This window comes from Lagopus leucura, unplaced genomic scaffold, assembly GCF_019238085.1.
Source record: "Lagopus leucura isolate 7727_CA_CO unplaced genomic scaffold, USGS_WTPT01 Super-Scaffold_73, whole genome shotgun sequence".
Classification (NCBI taxonomy): domain Eukaryota; kingdom Metazoa; phylum Chordata; class Aves; order Galliformes; family Phasianidae; genus Lagopus; species Lagopus leucura.
The window spans coordinates 607,508-627,289 of NW_024962252.1; the positions used below are offsets into that span (position 1 = coordinate 607,508).

At 40.4% G+C, this 19,782-nt stretch overlaps 1 protein-coding gene across 8 annotated transcripts in view; it reads right to left on the reverse strand.

Moving 5' to 3' along the window:
* The window catches only part of KLHL29 (kelch like family member 29), a 402,070-nt gene that overhangs the window by 126,731 nt on the left and 255,557 nt on the right, over window positions 1-19,782 (reverse strand). For all 8 annotated transcript variants that reach the window (XM_042882334.1, XM_042882351.1, XM_042882324.1 and 5 more), the window contains 2 exons: window positions 13,190-13,331; window positions 11,896-12,438 (listed from right to left, as the gene is read on the reverse strand). In XM_042882334.1, coding sequence (XP_042738268.1) covers window positions 11,896-12,438; window positions 13,190-13,331 — 685 coding nt within the window. The remainder of the gene's footprint in view (window positions 1-11,895; window positions 12,439-13,189; window positions 13,332-19,782) is intronic.

Consider the following 19,782-nt stretch of genomic DNA (forward strand, 5'->3'; position numbering starts at 1 on the left):
CACTGAGGGTGGGGTGAAAAACCCGTGCTTTTAAGCAAGAAGTCTTAATTTTCTTTGCATCTGATCATGCTATGCTTCTCAGCATAAGAGCAAACGTAAAATGGATGCTAGTAGGTGGATGATAATACAGATTTCAGGTGCAATGTACTCACCACCAAAACAATGTTGCCAATGTATCTCAATTCAAAGAGGCACATTTTAGCTAGATCTTTGCTCAGATGAGATCATTGTGGCCCAGTTCAGCTATTTCCTTTCATCATGCACAGGCTATGATGAGAGCATAATTAAAATTAAAGGGAACTGCCAGAGTGAATTAAGAATAAAAATAATGGCAATGACCAGTGAATTTGATATTAATTAGCCATGTCAGCAGACGTTTCAGTCATCAGAAGGTGCTTCAGATACTCAGTAAGAGTCATTGAGCATTTGGCCTTTAATTCCCATTGTCCACATCAGGGTGTTTAAGACTTCTTCTCTCTTGCCTGTAAGATGATTTCCTGACTTAAGTGAAATTCTGAACTGAATGTATCTGTAAAGTAAAGAGAAGTTCTCAGTTCCAATTTATCATTGTTAAAGTGGATTAAAGGATTTTTTATTAGTAACACTTAAAGCTCACTTGTTCATGTACCTGGAGACTTCTGCCAGAGAAAGCCTTCCCCAGCTGACAGCCTGGCCAAATCAAAAGCTGAAAATGAGCATGTGATGAGTGCATTACACAGGCTGATGATGACCGTGATGAGCTGGGGATTAGTGAGGAAACCTTTGAGAAAAGACCAAGAGCTGGTGGAAGCAGTTACATGGCATTCTTTTTTCTGAGTCGTCACTGAGAAACCAAGCTCAAATATCTTGCGGGACACTGCGCTACTGCAAGTGATGTCTCCTGAATGAGATATGTAGCCTTCTCACCTCTTAAGCCTCTCCGTATGCTGTTGTATATTGAACAGTGTAAGATAGGATGAGAAATTATGGGAGATAACAGTTTAAGTAGCATTTCAATGAACTAAATCAAAGCTGTTGGCAATATGTACCCAATTTAGCTTTAGCTATGCTAACAAAAAACAATGGCAGGTAAAACATAGGTTGTAGGATATCCAGAAGTGGATTTCCACGGGTAGATGAGGAAAGTCAACTTGATCCCACAAGGACACTAGACTGTTCGCTTAGCTCACCTAGATCAACATGTTCTAGTATTAATGAAAGGCAAAGGTATTAATTTTAGAAAACTTTTAAACCAGTGTGTCACAATGCCTACTTAAAACAAAAGCAGTAACACATGAGTACTTAGTGATGTACTTCTGACAGTGAAGCAGCGTTCACCCTGATGTGTCTGTCTTCTGAGGCTCTTGACCCTTTTGCTGAAACTGAGGATGGGCTCAGGTTTTGATACTTAAATTCATGCGGAATCAGGTTTGTGAGGTGTAAAAGCTCCTACATACATGGAAATCAGGTCAATGCAGTCACCAGAGCTGAGCAGCCATGGGAGTAGGGTTCAGTAGCTGACAAACTGGCCTTGAGTGCTGTCCAACATGTTGTGAGACAGCCATAATGCCGAAAACCAGCCAGCACCCGTGGAAAAGCTGTGCCCTGCCAGAACTAAAGGAGTACTACAGGCTTAAGATAAATATGGCTCTAACTGTCCATGGTTAAGTGAATGAGTAACACTCTTACTTTCTAAATTCAAGGAAGTTAGGGAAGAAATCTCACCTAATAGACTCGATTGACAGTTAGGGCTCTTTAAAATAATACTTCAGTTTTTGAATATAAACAATGCTTCTTCCTCATTTACTAACCACACAGTAACATTTAATGGTATCATCGTGTATTTTCTTTATTACTGTGGTCTTTTTTTTTAAATTTATTCCAAATTCTGTTGTGTATTTAAGATTTTAAGTAAGTCTTTTCAGTTTTCCTTGTGAGGTAGGTTTCCTTGAACTCTATTAGTTCTGAGTTCATGGCTGATAGACGGCTATGAACCTCACCAAACGCCATCTCATTTGTCATCCCTCCATACTTAAAATATTAATTTCAGTGTCTTGGCATAATTCCAGACTATGTAATTATAATCTAGATCCAGATCGGGTAATTATAATTTATATCTTAAAACTACCTCTCATTTCATTTGCATGCAACTTGTCTGCCACTTTTCTGTCCTAAACACAAAGTGTGGTCGCAGCTCTGCCCTAATGATGGCTACATCTCATTGCCACATAAAGCCATCTTAAAAATCCAACGTCACTGTCAGCGAGTTCGCCATGATAGGAACCAACCCATGTCACTAACTTATTAAAATGGTAAGATTTTGTTTTTCAAATAGGCTCCGTTTCTCAACTCTTAAAACATATTTTGGTCTTTAGAATATGTCTTCTAAATATATTTTGATGCTATTTTCAGACACTTACATGGATTTGTGTTGCATAAATAGTAACTAATGCCTTTACTTTCTTCAAACAATTTTCTAGATTTCCAGTTCTTCTTTACTTAAAAAAAACAGTAGAAAAAAGAAGATTCAGTCTTAGAAAATACCCAATCTTACTGAAATATCGAATCTATCACTGCATCGTCCAAGAATCTGGGCAAAAATATATGCTAAAATGACTTCTTGGCTTTGGTAAAATTCTTGATTAAGTTCACGCTTAAAGCCAAGTGGTGTTCTCAGCAAAACTTTATCACATTGCAAGTAAATTAAAGCACCTCTGACAGATAACACCTAGACTCACTTCACAATTTGCCTATGCGGCAGTTTTGACAGGAAAAAAAAAAAGTGAAATAGCGATGGCTTATCCAAAGGTGTTAGTGGCACTTCCAGGGAAGGGCTGTGGAACTGATTTAAGTTCTCAGAGAAGAAAATCTTGCTGGTGTAAGGCATTATCAGATTGTTCTTGCAATGTACGCCATTTCTCGTTACGAGTAGATTTGTCTGTCCTTGAATAGCTGATCCTTGGACAGGATGTCAAATTTGCTTTAACATTCTAGCAAGCAGAATACTTGTAGAACTGTATTATTCTGGAGCTGAAGGAATATGAGCTAGCTTTATGCAAATGAAAGAATATTCTTGGTATTGCTTATCTTCAGTGCTATATGCCGATGGATAAATACCTGTATGTGTCCAAAACTACAATCACTAAAGTGATTCATGCTGGAGGTGCCTGCTCTCCACTCAGCTCAAGCTCTGAAATGCTCCTGCAATGTGCTTTTCTATGCGAATGCTCAATGTTGTTTCCAACTCAGAGCTCTAACTTCTACAGAAGTATAAAAAAACCTTCGAAGAAGTGCACTGCTCGTAAAACAGCATAAAGCAGTTTGGCCATGATAGGAGTATATCTAGCAGAAAAACATCTAAACCCCAGAAAATTCAGCCATCTAGAAAATTCCCATCTGTAACAAAGTCTGCACAGCATGCAGGAAAAGGAAAATAGTAGAATTTCCTATTTCCTAGGTTACAGACAAGAGGAGGCTAGTGGTACTGCTCCTCCTTCTGTTTTCCACAGGATGGTGGTGTTTTGTTCCAAATACTCCTTGTTTTAAAGAGCACCCTCAGCTTGGGAATGAAGAGAAACATTCAGCTCTTTACTCATGAGCAAAAGGTCATGCAGAGAACCTGGGCTTGATATTGGATTTGGATTTGCTACAAATCAGCCAAACTCAACAGGAGCGTCAGCCCATGATTCACTTCAGACTTCTATTCTAGCTGATCTTGTGCTTTCACACCATCTTCCCTGTCATCACCCAAATACTTCAGAGAGCAGGCTGATGGACAAAACCATATTTTGTTTTCCTCTGAAACATCAGAGGAATCACAAAAAAAGCTTAATGTTTTCTTTAATCCTACATTCTCCTTTTTTGATGTTGCAGTGTCACCAAGCAGATCTGTGCTAGGCAAACCCTCCAATTTCCATTTGAGCTCCTTTTGAAAAGAATAACTTAACTATGCATCCTGCACCTTGTCTAGCCAAATGCATCAGACTTAACTGTGTGAATAAATAGGTATACATATATATATATTTATATATATATACATATATTTGTGGATGCCCCATCTCTGGAGGCATTCAAGTCCAGGCTGGATGTGGCTCTGGGCAGCCTGGGATAGCAGAGCTTCTCATCTGCAATCTCAAGCCACAGAAGGGTAAGAAAGGTTGCTATTTGGAAGTGTTTGCAGTTTGCAAATGTACTCAGACTTTTTCTTAACCTAACATGAGACAGGATGATTTTTATTTAGAATGCAACAAGACAGAAATGATCCTTCATCCACAGTTCAGCTGCTGCTCTGCTGAGGACAGCCAATTACGAAGAAAATGCTTTTCTTGTAGGGAAACCAAAATCTATCTGCAATTTAATAAATTCACTTGTCTTGAGAGCTGTGGAGCCCACAGCATAGCCCATATGAAGAACACATAAGCGTACACACAAATGCACAGTCTGGCTCCTGGTGGACCCAGCTTCTTCTGTTTGAATGGAGCATAGAACCCATCACCTCTGCTGATTTTCTGTGGTAGTTGTAACCAACCATTGGTTAACCAACCATTGTAACCAACCTACCATTGTAGTTGTGGAAGTTGGAAGTTGTAACTTCCATTGTTTAATTAATGACAGCAAAAGAAGTAGAAATATCCCCTGTGAGAAGGAGGAAATCTTAACGGGAAGCTTGAAGAAAGGCCAGACTTGTGGAGAAAAGTGAATATTCAGGAAATGTGGCTCTGATGTGGCTCCAGGTATATGAGGACAACATGAAAGGAAAAGGGGATGTGAGCCTGAAAGAAGAGATGAGAGTTGCATCCAAAAATGTGTCAGGAGTTGAACATCATAGAGGATCAAGGGAAGATGAGGCCAGAGAAATCAGAAAATGAACATAAGAGGTTACCAAGAGAGAACAGAAACTCCACAAGTGTTTTGGAAGGTTGTACAGCGAGTAACTTTCAGAACATCCAAATGCAGTTCCAGCTCTCAGCAAGTGCTTTTGGAACAGGATTTGAGTGGATGGATGGATGGATGGATGGATGGATGGATGGATGGATGGGGAATGAGAGAAGGGGATCACTTTAATTATATCACGGATTATTTTGGTTCATTAACTGTTCGGTTAATACTCATAAAAAATTTCTGCTCATGTATTCTGCACTAAAATGGTGCCTAAAAAAAAGCCTAGATTTTGACACCTACTGGTCCTTGAGAAAATGCACTTTGTGAGTATAATGTTGTGCAAGGGAGAGAAACAGTAATTCTGAAACATGAAAATTCTGAGAAACAGAACTCAGCTATGCTTCCTCTCAGACCTACCTGGAATGCATTTAGTGGTCACTGTCAGGGACAAAACTGCATTTGTTAAGAAAGCACATTTTAAGCAAACCATGTATTAGAATTCTGGTGCAAAGAAACTGTATGCAAAGTTTCAAGATGTCTTCAAATGTATTATTGTCTAATTACCTAAAGGTTTCTGCAACTGACGACACAGAATTACTTAAAAAAATAAAACCACAATAGCTCTCTTCTTTCAAGAACAGATGAACAGAAGTTGCAAATTTAGTGTTTATTAAAAAAAAAAAAGTATCAAAATAAGCATAATGCAACAGATGAATGTTAAGAGCCCTTTCAGACAGTTTAAATGCATTTCAGCAACCCTATACTTTTTTTTTTTAAATAATAATAAGCCTTATATCAAATTGGCAGTGATGAGAGGCTCCTGCTCCAGCTGAAACATGGAAGTCTCATGTCACTCACATACTGAGAACTGTCAATCAAAAGAGAATTCAGTGACCTTTATGCTGTGCATTTAGCAAGGTAATGTTCTAGGACTATTACAAATCCTCTTTGGTTCTTCAGTGCACTAAATCGCTGTCTGTAATGACCTGACCAGCAGTGGCATTAAAAGACAGGGCGAAACTTACTGAAAATACTCCATCTGAAACACAAAAAGGTGGAATGCATTTCAGCCTCACTCAGCTGATGGTTTAGATACCCTCACCAACTTTGCAATTCTTTTTCTGATGTTGGGAAATTGTAATTAATCTTGAAAAAAACCACTGAATTTAGAGACCCTGTTCAAGTAGTTTGTCTAGTTTTATTGCAGATGAACACTAAAACATGAGCCAGCAATATGCCCTTGTCACAAAGAAGGCTAACTATATCCTGGGCTGCATTAGGTCAAGTATTCAAGGCCAGTGGGTAAAAAAAATTGATCCTTCCTTCCTGCTCAGCACTGGTGAGACCACCAGTACTGTGCCCAGTTCAGATCTCCCCAGTACAAGAGAGATATGGACTACCAGAGAGTGTCTTATGAAGGGCCATGAAAATGATCACAGGGCCTGAAACATCTCTCCTTAGTTTAGTCTGGAGAAGAGAAGGCTTTGGGGACACCTCATTGTAGCACTCCAGTACTCGAGGGGAACTTATAAATGGGAGGGAGACTGACTTTTTACATGGACAGATAGTGACAAGGGGGAATGGCTTTAAAGTAAAAGAGGGGAGATTTAGGTTAGATGTTATGAAGAAATTTTTTACTTAGAGGGTGGTGAGGTGCTGGCACTGCTGCCCAGAGATGTGGATGCCCCATCCCTGGAAGTGTTCAAGGGCAGGCTGGATGGGGCCCTGGGCAGCCTGAGCTGATGCATGGCAACTGTACCCACGGCAGGGGAATTGCATCCTGATGATCTTAAGGGTTTCTTCAAACCTATGCTGTTCTATGATTCTATGAAATGCTAAGAGAGAGAAGCCTAGAGAGGAGATGGCTCATGGGTGACCTAAACAATGCAAGTAAATACCTGAAGGGAGGGTGCATAGAAGACACAAGATGTTCCCCTGAATGCTAGGAAAGTCTTCCGTGCTGTGTAGGTCACAGAGCACTCACTGGTACAGGTTGCTTAGAGAGGCTGTGGGGTCTCCTTGTTGTTGATCTCCAAAAGCTGTCTGGTCGTGGTGCTGGGCACCCTGCTCTGGGTGACTTTGAGGAGAGAGTTAGACCAATATCTGCCTCTGATGTTGTGGGCCAACATAACAAAACAGGAGACATTAATTTTGGAGTAGGTCACGTAGTTTTATGTATTTAACTGTATCTAAGCTACCTATTTATCTATCTATATATATGGATACAAAAAGTAGGGCAGATTTTCCTAAGGTTACACAGACTGTGTGTTCTACTGCAAAGCCAAGAACTGAAACCAGACTTTCTAAAGTATTTATCACAACGCATTCTCTAATTAATGTTATTAGAATTCCAAATGCTACTCTGCTATGCACACCCACAGAACTGCTGGACAAGCTGAAGTTCTTTTTGAAAATTCAACCTTTTGTGAAAAAATAGTTGATGGTTATTGACAAAATGTTGTCGTCTGCATTGTTACTATCCACTGTTAAGGAAAGCAAATATTGTCTGAGGACTAATGAGAATTCCAAAGCAATAAAGTCAAGTGTGAAAAGTGCAATCAATAAGTCATGATGCAACAGTATTCGTTTGTAGTTTTGTTATCATTTAGTTCATGATATTTAGTGATGCTTGAAAAGGAAGTGTTAAGAAATTAGTGTTACAAGAATTAACATTCCAGTTTTATTTTTGATACCGTTATGTTTCTACAGTCATTACAGTATGAACGCTAATTAGAATCTGATTTTGTTTCCCACCAGTTAAGGACTGAAAATAAAAAAAATTATAGAAGAAAAAATATTATGGAAACAAATATCAGTGTTACCCACAAATTAAAACTCTCAATGCCCATGGCTAATTTTACACTGCAGGAGAATGTACTGCAATAAAAACCTGTTCTCCTTTTTTTTTTTTTTTTTTTGTTTTCTCTCATGCTTCAAGGTATACTGAATTTATGAAGAAAGTATCTTTTTGAACATATAATAGATCTTAGAGTTCAAGCTAGACCATTTATATCTTACATACAGCTGGGCTATCCACTAGGGGGTGAGGTTTGGATTTACTACAAGTCTTGGAAATAAAGAATCATACTGCCTCATGAAAAAGTCAAGGACTAAATCTCAGCTACTCGTTTCTGCAGAAGAACCAATCTCTTCTAGCCCTTTATCACACATTAATTTTCCCCCATGTTGACTCAACTGGACTGGCAGGCAGATAGATGCTGCTCTTTGTTACTTCACCATGACATGGGGTACCTTGTATTGGAAGCTGAATGGACAGAGCTTTTCTCACTTTGCCCTGCAGGTATCTTGTGCAAGTGACAACTAGTGCTGGCACATCATGCAGCCTTAAGTTACTGAACTTATGTTTGAAAAAATATTATGTTTGAATATTCTTTACAACTCTGTTTTCTAAAGAAAGCACATAAAATTTTGGCTATGTTAACTACAGTGGATCTTCACTAAGTATCTTCACAAAGGAGTATCTTCAAAGAGGCAATTACAATCCAAGGCTGAGACATCTCAAAATCACTCTTAAATGCGTATAGTAAGAGATCCCATGCATTTCATGAGGCAGCTCTACACGCTGTTAAAAGCAATAATTACTCTGAAACATTATTTATATCTCCAATAATGTGTCTGTTATATAAATCCACTAAATAAATGGACTGTGTAGCTAAACATTCATATTCAACATATTATAGAGGCAATAAAGAATCTCATTGTAGAATATCACCCATCCAGATGAAGAAGATGCTCTAATCCGTGCAAATATTTTCTTGCAAGTACTTTCAATGGAACTAGGTGAGAATTAGCTCTGACACAGTGAAGAGAATGGCAAATCTGTCCTGTATCATGGTTATTGGTATCAAAATACCCTATTTGCAGAGTCACAGAAATGACTCTCAGTCATGTGAGTGAGATCTCTTGACCTATTGCAAATAAGACACCATACTGGCCATGCCTTTAACTTTTGGCAACTTATTAATTTACTTTTATTTGGAAGCAACCAAATAAGAAACTTCATTCTGATTGAATACAGCATAATATGGCCCCAACAAATACCATGCTGGGAAATAATACACAAAATTTTATATCAGTTCCCAGACAAAGTCTAAAAATACAAGGAATCCTATCATATGAACCAGAAAGTGCTGCTCTTTCACTTAAGGGATAGTTGGGTAATTATTCAAAACTGGACTGTCAAGTTAAAAAATAATACAGAGTATCTCAGGATAATGAGAAAGACCTCAGGGCCATTAGCAGTGGCTCATATTACATCAGTGGCCAAGACTCCCCAAGAAAGACAGAGAATATTTAAATGAAACTAGCAGAGAATTAGTTTGAACTTGTATATTTGAACAGCTCAGCACTTATAGTATCCATTTCTTATAGTATCCATTTCTTCCTGGAGAGAAAGCTGTCTATCATGTAAGGCTGTGAAATCAGTGGAGCTTTAGCGACTGAAATCCCTAAGGCAGAAATTTAAACAACAACAACAACAAAAGAAAATTGAGTCACCTTTAAATCCATAGAGTTTATACTAAAAATCTGATCCTAGCAGGGTTTCAAGCTGTAGTTAGACACCTAGGTGTCTTCCCTTTCCTGATTATCTCCATATCCTAAGACCATTCAAGAAGAAACTAAGTCTAACTTGTATCTTCTCTGACATTAGCTTTGGCAAGAATAATTATAGGTTTGGAATCAAGCCCTTTCACGACTTAGGAGGAGATGACTTTTACTTTTTAAACTAAGTCCTGTTTATGAGACGTTTATTTATATGTGCTCATTACTTTATGTTTGTTTTTTAACTTCTACCAGGAATAACTCAAAAGATGATGGTCATAAATCCCTGGGAAAACAGCTGTCTAGCCTGCAATTTATAAGCTAAAGCATGGCTAATAAGTCAGCACTTGTCATGGCTTAGAAATATTGCTTGCTTCAATATTCTTATGAGCTTCTCCTAGGCGCAGAAGTTTCCAAACATAAGACCAGGGCTAGGTCTGATGTGCCCAACATATTCTTACAACTCTTCCTCACCTTAATGAACACCTCGTTGGCTGACTGCTGCCTCTCACACTGTCAAAGCAAAGCTCCATTTCCCAAGTATTTGGACAATCAGACCACACTACGGTTTACAGCACTTTAAGCAAGAATGCTGATTAAGACTTTGCAAATCAAATATTAAAAGACTGATTCAATATTTTACAACCTTTTTACTCAGACTCTGAACTGAAGTTTACTTCACCTGCTAGCCAGAGATACGCTGAAGGTTAATTGATGTAGGAAGCGTAAATAGCAGCTAATGCTACTGGCCCAAAGTATGCGAGACGTTTAAGACTGTTCCTCACCTCAAGTGTGCAGTCACTGACACGCTCATTTGTCTCACTAGGTTAGCGTCACTAGGGCTCTAGATACGTGATCAAATTACCACAGTGAAAGTGGTTTAAGCTTATGTGTTTGTCCCTGTATTGTATATTTGCACGTCTCCGATGACACCAAGTAATCCTTTAAATTGTGCTAATTTGATCATGTATCCGAGTACCTAGTGCAGTAAATTGGGATAGGTGGCTAAGAAAAGCGGAGATGATGCCTTCAGAAGACAAATAGCTTCCACGGAGAAAAGAGACATCCAGCAGCTCATTCTACTGGGGTTGGAGTATAAATCTCTGCCCTTTCTCCTTCTACAAAATCAAAGGTCTGAAACTTATAAACCTAAGCTGACAAATTGCTTTTGTGGATTTTGATTTCTTTTAGAGGGAAAGAATTAGCAAAACTCTTAAAAAGCAGCTGTTAGTGATTTTTTGATTACCTGCCTGCACTTGCACCACTTAAAGCCCATCTAGATCTTAAAGAGAAGAAAAATTCAGAAGATCATCACCTTGCAGGTGTTTGGGGCTCAAACTTACAACCTTACAACCTCACAAGCGGTCCAAATATTTCACTTGAGAAAAGTACTCTGAGCTTTTAACCTTAGCTCCTTTTCAAGAGACATTCGGTATGGGTTTGCACATACCAAAGTATAATTTAAGTAATGAGCAGGAAGAGTTATTGGAGTAATCATTTTTAATAGAGATTCCTTGTCTTTAATACAGAGCTACACAACAGAACTTAATAGCTTGTGGCAAGTAAATAATTTACCCACGGATTGGGTCTGAATACAAATGTATACATAAAATATCACAGACTTAATGAAGCCTTTGGGGTGGCTTTTTGGAAATCAATTTAATTGATTTTGGTGATAGGCCTGCATTTGTATTTTCGTAAGCTACATTTTACTTTACTGTCACATGTGACACAGTCATGATTTTTTTTGGGGGGGGGGGAAGGGGGTGCGGGCAGGGCAAACTCCACAAACGAAATTAGAAACTGAGTGCACAGAGAGTAATTTTTAAAGTGTCTAGGGTAAGACACTCGGAAATAACACTCCACCGTGACCCAACAACGTGCCTCATTTAGAAAGCACTTATCTGAAAAGGTCAACCTTTCAAGAATGCTCATGACAATTCACGTTTTTTTTTGTAGCATTTGAGCCCGATGAAGCTGGTAATGATGAGTTTTACCCTTACGCTGTACGCTTTGGGTTGCTCAGTGTCAGTCAATAGGTTTGCCTGCACTTGGTTTGGGCTCTTATTGGAGGGAGGAAGAAGGCAACGGCTGAAGAAGCCCAGCGATGTGTCTGACACACAATTGAGGCCAAGAGGACAGCGGTCTGACGTAAACACAGGCACTTTTAACGGAGAGGGACGACGGCTGCCTAATGTGCCTCGAGACTGGGAGCACCAGCTTATGTGATGGACCTTGAAAGCTGCTTTTGCCTACAAAAGACACCCGCAGTTCGTCCTCGCCTTTCTAAAGCACCGCTTTTCGTCGTCATTAATTCATCAAAGCTATGCATTAAAGAAAAGCCATGGGACAGACGCCAGAGCTGGGCCAGCAGACCTGAGGAGAGCAGCGGGGAGGTCTATGCGGCTGCTATCCTGAGCCCGCCTCCCTCCATGCCCTCGCGCCCCGCAGGGCCGACTTGGCCCACCTTACCTTTGGGGTGCCAGGGGTCCGTGAACTCGTACTTCCCCACGCCGATTGTCCGCAGCATCTGCACCCCATTCGTGTTGTCCGGCCCCGCCGCCGCGTTGGGGGGCATTGGGGCGGCCACCTGCCCGTTGGTGGCGGGTGCGTTGCTGGGCAAAGCGGCGGAGGGCAGAGCTGGAGGCGGCGGCGGCAGCATGGGGCAGGCCAGGTGGCCGTTTCCCACCACCCCGGGGCTCGGGTGGGCTACCGGCCCCACGCCGCTCATGGATGACATGCTGAGGGGCTGGCTGTTGGTGTACAAGGGCTGGCTCTGGAGGTTGACCACCATGTTGCTGAGGGGCTGGGAGGGTTGCGGCTGGAGCTGGTAGTGGGCCGGCATCAGTGGAAGCTGGGGAGTGACGTGTGGAGGGAGGGAAGGCGTGACGCCGATGACGGGGGCCTGGACGTTCGCGGCCGGGCTGAAGGTGGGCGGCTGCGTCATCCCGTAGGAGTGTGTGATGAGGGCGGGCTGGCTGCCGGCTGCCACCGTGGTGACCCAGGGAGCTGCACCTGTGGCACGAAGGAAGGTGGGCAATGGCGGTGGGCTGGCACCGGGGGACAGGTACAAAACCACCCCGGGCCTCCCGCTGTACCACCGCGTTTGCACAAGTCACCACCGAGCCACGCTCTTATCCTTCACAGAATCTAAAGTGGCTCAATACCTGGAGCTATTCCAACCCAGTAAGTGCATAAAATTGCTACAGTGATGTGAGTGCAATTGTTAAAATACTCATCAGGTGACATGCAGCGTGTTTACGGTTTTATGTGTTTTGTGCTTTATGCAGCTTAAGCACATGCTTCCAAGAAAATTAACCTCTTTCCCCACCGTGCTTTCGTGGCTCCCTGACAAACACTCTGTGTGTATAATAATGGTGCTCCAGCCACTACAAAGAGATTGTAATTAGGCGTCTGGCAAAGTAGCACAATGTATGATATATGTCTGGAAGCTGGAAATCATTTCAGGTAGTTCTGGACATAAAAGAGGTCTTAAAGTATTACAGAGTGCCTTTTCCTCCAGTGAAGGCAGAGAAGGAGGGGGAAAAAAAACACTTTAATGAACTTGCAGGCATCTTAATACGTTTATATTAGTCTCAGCATAGAAGAAACTTGAGGGGTCTTTACAATGAGAGAAAAACCCTGCTGAAGAATACAGAAAGGGCTCACAATGAAGTCTAATTTACAGAGGTAAATGGAGATAGTGCATTGAATTTGCTTTGAATGATTTTCCCTTGTAGAATTACAAATAAGATTACAAACATACCTGGGTTTTCATTCTCCCTCATCTGTTTAGATGGTGGCTCATCAGTGTCCCAAGGTGTAGACTGATTGATGGGTGTCTGTCCCCACCTAACGCTAGTTGCAAGTCCTTGAGGCTGATTTTCAGTCTTGGAAATGCAAGGTGTCTACCAAAGAGAGAAAGAAAATAGAGAATAAAAATGGTAAATAAATAAATAAAAATAAATAAAAGAATATTTGGAATAATTACCATTCTGAATATCTACTAGCTTGTTTGTTTGTTACAGTCCAAGAGGATATTTTTAAGTCTATAAATATCATTTTACTCTAGGCTTACATGGCATGTCTATATGGATAAAAGAATGTATTTGTCAAAATTATTTCTGGAAATTCAACTGAGCCACCATTAAAAAAAAAAGATACAAAAACTACCATTTTCAGAAGTAAGGGTTTCTTTGGCCTTGAAAATAAATAAAAAAGATTTATGCTAATATCCATTCAGACAGCCATAGCTAACACTAAATGGGACAATCTTCTGTTTGCTCAGTCTCTTTCAAAAATGGTGAGTTTTGCTTAGCAGAAGGCAGGAAAAGAGCGACTTGTTTACAACTGTAGGACAAATTACTGTAGAACAGTAAAGAGAAGTCTTAGTATTTACTGTCTGTCAACCCCTAAAATTGAATGTCAATAAAAAAAAAACCAAAAAAACAGCATAACAGCCATTGGCTGCTAAAGTGGCTGTGCTGGCAGTTCTTCAGAGATGTTAAAATAACTGTAAAGTAGGGGAAGGACTGGGGCTGACTAATCATCAAGGGAGATGTGATCTGAAAGAGATTTGTAGATAAAGAAACGATCACGTGGATTGAAATGCTCAGACAGAACTCCTGTGGTTTCAGGAGTTCTTCTCAAACAATCATGCCTTTGCTGAGAAAAAGTCTGTAGAAAACGAGGGGGCTCTAACAGGTCTCATTTATTTAACTTGGCAGTGTATTTCATTGCCAAAAGATTAAAAGTTTTTTTGTTTGTTTTTACTGGTGTCGGAACTTCTAAACCAAGAAAGCGGAACCAGCTGCCTATTCCTGAATGAGTATTGAGGCCATAAGCCATAAAGAATAGGAGACCAGTCTGAGTGATCGCTTGTTTGCCTTACATCTGGGAAGTAATTTAGCTCTGAGACGGAGGTATAGAGGCTCCATAAACACCCTGGGTCATGCTATACCAATGAAATCTCTGTCAACACCACTGACTTTTTCTCCCCGTCATCAGTACCTCAATCACTCCATGAAAAAAATTCATTAACGGACCCATTTCTGCCCTCTGCAAAATACTACAACGCCTTTCCCAAGTTCATCTGTCATTCTTCGCTCCTTTAAATCCCAGCTCCTCCCTTCTGCCCCTGCTCCAACTCTCCCTCCTTCATCCAGGTGCCTCCATCACCTTTTATCACTCATTCCTGTTGCCACCTGAGATTTGCTCTCCCTGGGCGATGGCAGTCAGGAGGCCTGGATGCTGATCTTGACGGCAGACAGAGGCTTTGCTATGCTGCTGTCTTTGCTGCCAAAGGCCATGATGGAAATATATCCCCATAGAAATGCTGTATTTTGTTAAATGCAGACGGTCGTGGGAAACGTGGTTCTTAATATCTTTTTTCCTAAGGAATCCTGAAATGAGAATTTTATTATTGTGCCCAAATGAATACTTTTTCTTTCTTTTCTTTTGTAAGATGCATCCATTTTCCACCTTTTTCTTTTTTAACATCTCCATTTTTTTTTTCCTACTCCACTGGTGCCAATGATGATGATATCCAGGTTTTAGATTCATGTTTCCTTCTGCCCTCAGCCTTTTTCTATTCTATTCTTAACTTTTCAAGCCTAGAACTTCTGCAGTTGAAGTAAAAATGACAATCAGCAAAGGCAAAAACAGAGAACGTGGATAAGCAAGAGCTTTAAGATTCATGGTGTTGTATTCAGTGGCAAAGAAAGGGCAGGAGGGGAAGAAATAAATCTCAATTTGAAATGCTTTCTGTTTATAAATTGTCCCTAGAAAAAGCTCAATCTGAATACCTTTAGTTTTTGCATAGTACAAAGTCTTTGACAGAGGAGGAAATAATACTGTTGGTGCTCTTCATGCTTTACCAGTACAGTTGGCAGCATCGCTTTGGATGCAGCTGAACTGTTTAACGGGGGCTAAAGCGCTCTGCAATAGAACAAAGAAAAAAAGAAAAAACACCACCTCCATTCTCTGCCAAACCACTGTTATTTGTCTAAAGAAAAGCTTTGAAACAGTAAGTGAAATATTGAGAAATGGACATTTTTATGAACCAATGAAGGGCAGGGGAATTCAGAACTCCAACCATGCCCCATGTATGCCAGATTCCACATGCAGTATTTATGTGTTGCGCTTCTTTGTTACAGGAACTGGGCCTTATAAGTGGGTCTGTCATACATTCTTGGTATTGTAAGGTGTGCAGAATCTTGTGTAACTTCTGTTACAAACTCATACTGCTTTAGAACACTGTCAGTATCAAATAAGACCTTAAATAATCCAGAATCGTTTATGGATATTTTCACTAAACATGCTTACAAATCCTGCTTTTTAGAGGCCCCTTGGACTTACAACCACAAACACAGCACATAGTTTTTAAACTGTACTCCTGAACTGGTTTGTAGTGGCTCAGAAAGAGCTAGGCATCAGTTGGTAAGAAATCACAACGCACATTAACAAAGCACAGTTTAGAGAATAACAGAGGTAGAAATAGAAGCACAGCTTACCACATTTCTTTCTTTCATATACGTACATATCTGGTCTCTGATCTAATTTCTTCATTATTTTTCTTAATACATAAAAGGTTACTTTACAAGTGCTCCATCTCTCTGATCCAATTGCAGCAATTACTAATTTGCATATTTGGAAAGAGAAACAATTTCCAACATCATCAAACAGAGGAACTTTATGTCCATGCGCTCAGACACATGACAGCACTCTATTTGATGCTTTTAATGTACAACACAAATGACCAAAAAATGGCCTGTATTATGCCAGTCGTGCTGGGGGAAGAGATGTGTTCCATTAGTGATCTGCAGACTTCACAGAAACTAATTGTACTATGTTACACTTTTATCTTTAGCTTTCATGTCAGATGCTTGTTTGAATTAAACAAGAAACACATGAAAAAAAAAAAAAAAAAAGAAATGCATTACAAAATCTACTGGGCATACATTTTAAAATACTGCCAAATGTCTATTTACATGAATAGACAAGAAGGTTTCTGAAAGGTCTGGCGAAGCCTGGCTAGTCAATGGCAGCACTATTTCGTAGCCTGAACTTCAAGGCGGACTACAAAGATTACTAAATGAATTATCAGCATTTCTGCGCAGCCCTAACATATTCCATCTGTACTCTTTGTCACGAGTAAAGTACCCTGAATCCAAATTTGAGGATTTCTTTCACTCCTTTGTTTGAAATGACCATTAAGAACAAACACAAATTTTCAGTGAAAGCCTGTATTTCACCTCATGCCTGCCACTTTGAACTGCAGCAGTAACAATGACACATTTCTACAGCAGAGTTTTGAAGAACTGAGCTAGCTTATGTTTAAAGTTTTTCAACACTTTTCCACTTGACATTCAACTAAAACAGCAATTAGAAGTAGAATTTCTTGTGGTCGTGCTCTGTTCTTCCAATTCTATCATAAAACCATAGAACAGTTTGTGTTGGAAGGGACCTTCAAGCTCAGGTAGTTCCAACCCCTGCTGTAGGCAGGGACACCTCCCTCCAGCCCAGGTTGCTCACAGCCCCATCCAGCCTAGCCTGGAATGCTTCCATGGAGGGGCATCCACAGCCTCTCTGGGCAAGATGTTCAGTGTCTCACCACCCTCACAGTAAAGAATTTCTCCCTAATATCCACTCTAATCTACCCATTTCCCCTCATCCTGTCACTACCTGTCCTTATAAAAAGCCCCTCTCCTGCTTTCCTGTAGGCTCTCTTGGTACAGGTGACTTTAAAAAGCACAATTTTCTTGCTTTGTTTTCTAAAATTCACATTTTGACCTCATTCCTTTATCTCACCCCACTTTAAGGCAACTTTTTTTGTCACCACACAGCTCTCCCTAAGTAAGATCCTCTCTGCTGACATCCCAGACAAGAGTTCTCCTTGAGATCTGCCATTAACGTTGTACAACAAGGTGACTAATGAAGGGGACACACATACAGCCAAATGCAACCAATTGGCTGAGCAAATGTAAATAAAAATTCCATGCTCTTATGAAAGCAGATTTTTCCTATCCACTTGAGAACATAATTAATTTACCTGAGGTCAGCCCCTTTAAGTTACTAATCAACCACTAAGCATTACAGTAGCATTTCAAAATAATTCAAAAGACTCTTCTCTACTGAAAAGGACATCCTGCATTAAAATCGTTGTGATGCTGTTCTGCACGGAGTAAAACATCCCACGTTTAAAAATGACGAACAGTACAGAACGCTGAATTGGTGCACAAATTTTCCAAGTGTACTGAAACCCTCATCAGAAGGATTTCATCTGAGTATTTATTATTCTCCACAAATCAGCCAATTCAGACTTCTGCAGTCAACATAAATACAAAAGCTGATGAGTAGCTTAGAGCCAAACCCAGTAAATACAGCAACACTTATGATCTGTTGTTCCAGCCATGTTCTACATCTTCCATTTGAGAGATTACGGCACAGAAGGTAAATGACTGCAACTCAGGCAATAATTGAAAAGTTTTATGATGGATAATAAGTCTTTCACCACACATCTTCTGTTCCCATCCAACAGAGCTGATGAATTACTGCCATGATCCCCATGAAGTTGAGCTTGGTATGAAGGGACATTAGGAGAGTCCCAGACAGGATATTCTTCCGTGACATTTGGCAAGGACAATGTGATTACTGTCATCTAGAGATGAAGAAGCCTTCAGGGCTGAGTTGAATTAGCCCAGAGAGGTGCAATCCAGAGATCTGCATTTCCCAAAGCTTGGGGAGCCCCAGCACACCATATGCACTCTGTTATCTGCTAGGCAGATTCACTGCATGCAATGGCTCCACAGACTTGTTGGTGAGTTTCAAAGGAAGGAAGCATGTGGTGCAAAGCCCTGCTCTCCTCATGGGGTGTTTGCAACAGTGCAGAACTCATCCTTCTGCTCACCTCTGGCTTAAACTTGACTGGTATATTACAGAGGCAATGTTACATCTTTCGAAGACATACAAGAACAATATGAAGCTAGGATTAGCTGGACTCTCTGAAACAAAACTGGAATTCCGTATATCAAGCTTTATGCATAACAAACAACAACAAAAAAGCCACCTTGGCAGTAGCAGTCTCCCAGTTTCAAGGATATTAACTGCAGTACAGATGTGCAGGCAAAACGGAGCAAGGTGGAACAATTTCAGAGTAACTTGAGACTAACAAAGACAAGTTGCCAGGTTGCTGAAATTTTTTTTTAGCTCTAACAGTCATAAACTATGGCCCATAGGCAACAGTAATTGGTATACATCTGGTCCACTGAACCTTATTAAATTAAAACATTAAAAGCGTTCAGATTCATAGGGCTTTACACAACATCCACAAAAAAGTTCACAAGTTCACAGCAATCAGCTGGTGCTGAAGATTGGGAATTTGTGATCCAGTCTATTCTGCATCAGTTTACACGGTTAACATTAGTTGGTCAGTACGCATAGCCACAGCTACATCTGCCATTGAGCCCAAATCCTTACAGAAGCTGTCTCCTTTGATGAAGTAAGACCTAAACTTTTACTGAGACCTTTACATCAATGGAAACGTAAAACCTACCGCGCTCCTACCCGCGTTGCAGAGTGAATCAGCTGAATTAAAAATCAACCCAACAACAACCAAAAGGCTGATTAAGTCCTCCCCAGTCTCAACGACACAAAACACTTCCTGGGAGGTCTTTATAAACACATCTGAGCAATTTCCCCAAAGGCTTGTAAAACTCCTGACATATATCCTGTTACAGCTCAGAGTGCTAAGACCTATTCAAGCAGTTTCATGAGCAAAAAAGAACTAATCTGGATAGAGGGATCTTATTTATGGTTCCCAGCAACCAAAATTATTTTACTAAGGCCTTCATTTAAAGTGATGGATAAGAAGTAGCGATTCTCTGTTCCAATTATCCAAAAGAGATTGGGAATGGCAGCTTAATACTAAGATAATGTATCCAATATGCAACCCACTCTATTTTCTCTCCCCACTGAAAATAAAAAGACTAACACACACACACATGCGTAGTAGCAAACGCTCCCTCCCACAGATTCAGGTTTTATAGCCTGTCATGGACAAAAGCAACTTCAATTTAATGAGGGAATTCCTTTTAAAGTTGTTAGCTATGCCTCACTCTAACAAGTAATGACTGGTGACCTGGTTGGGTTTTAAACCTGAACGTGTCTGGTGCTCTAAAAAGCTCAGTGGCTTCTGCACCACAGTGTTTATGGTCTCATTTAGTAGTTTGTATTACTAAACTCCGTATGAAACAGGTACTCTCTATGTGCATGAGGCACACATGTACAAGTTAAACCACAGTGGGGTAGATCTCTGACTGGGGTATATTCCTATACTGCACTGGGAAGGATCACAGGCAT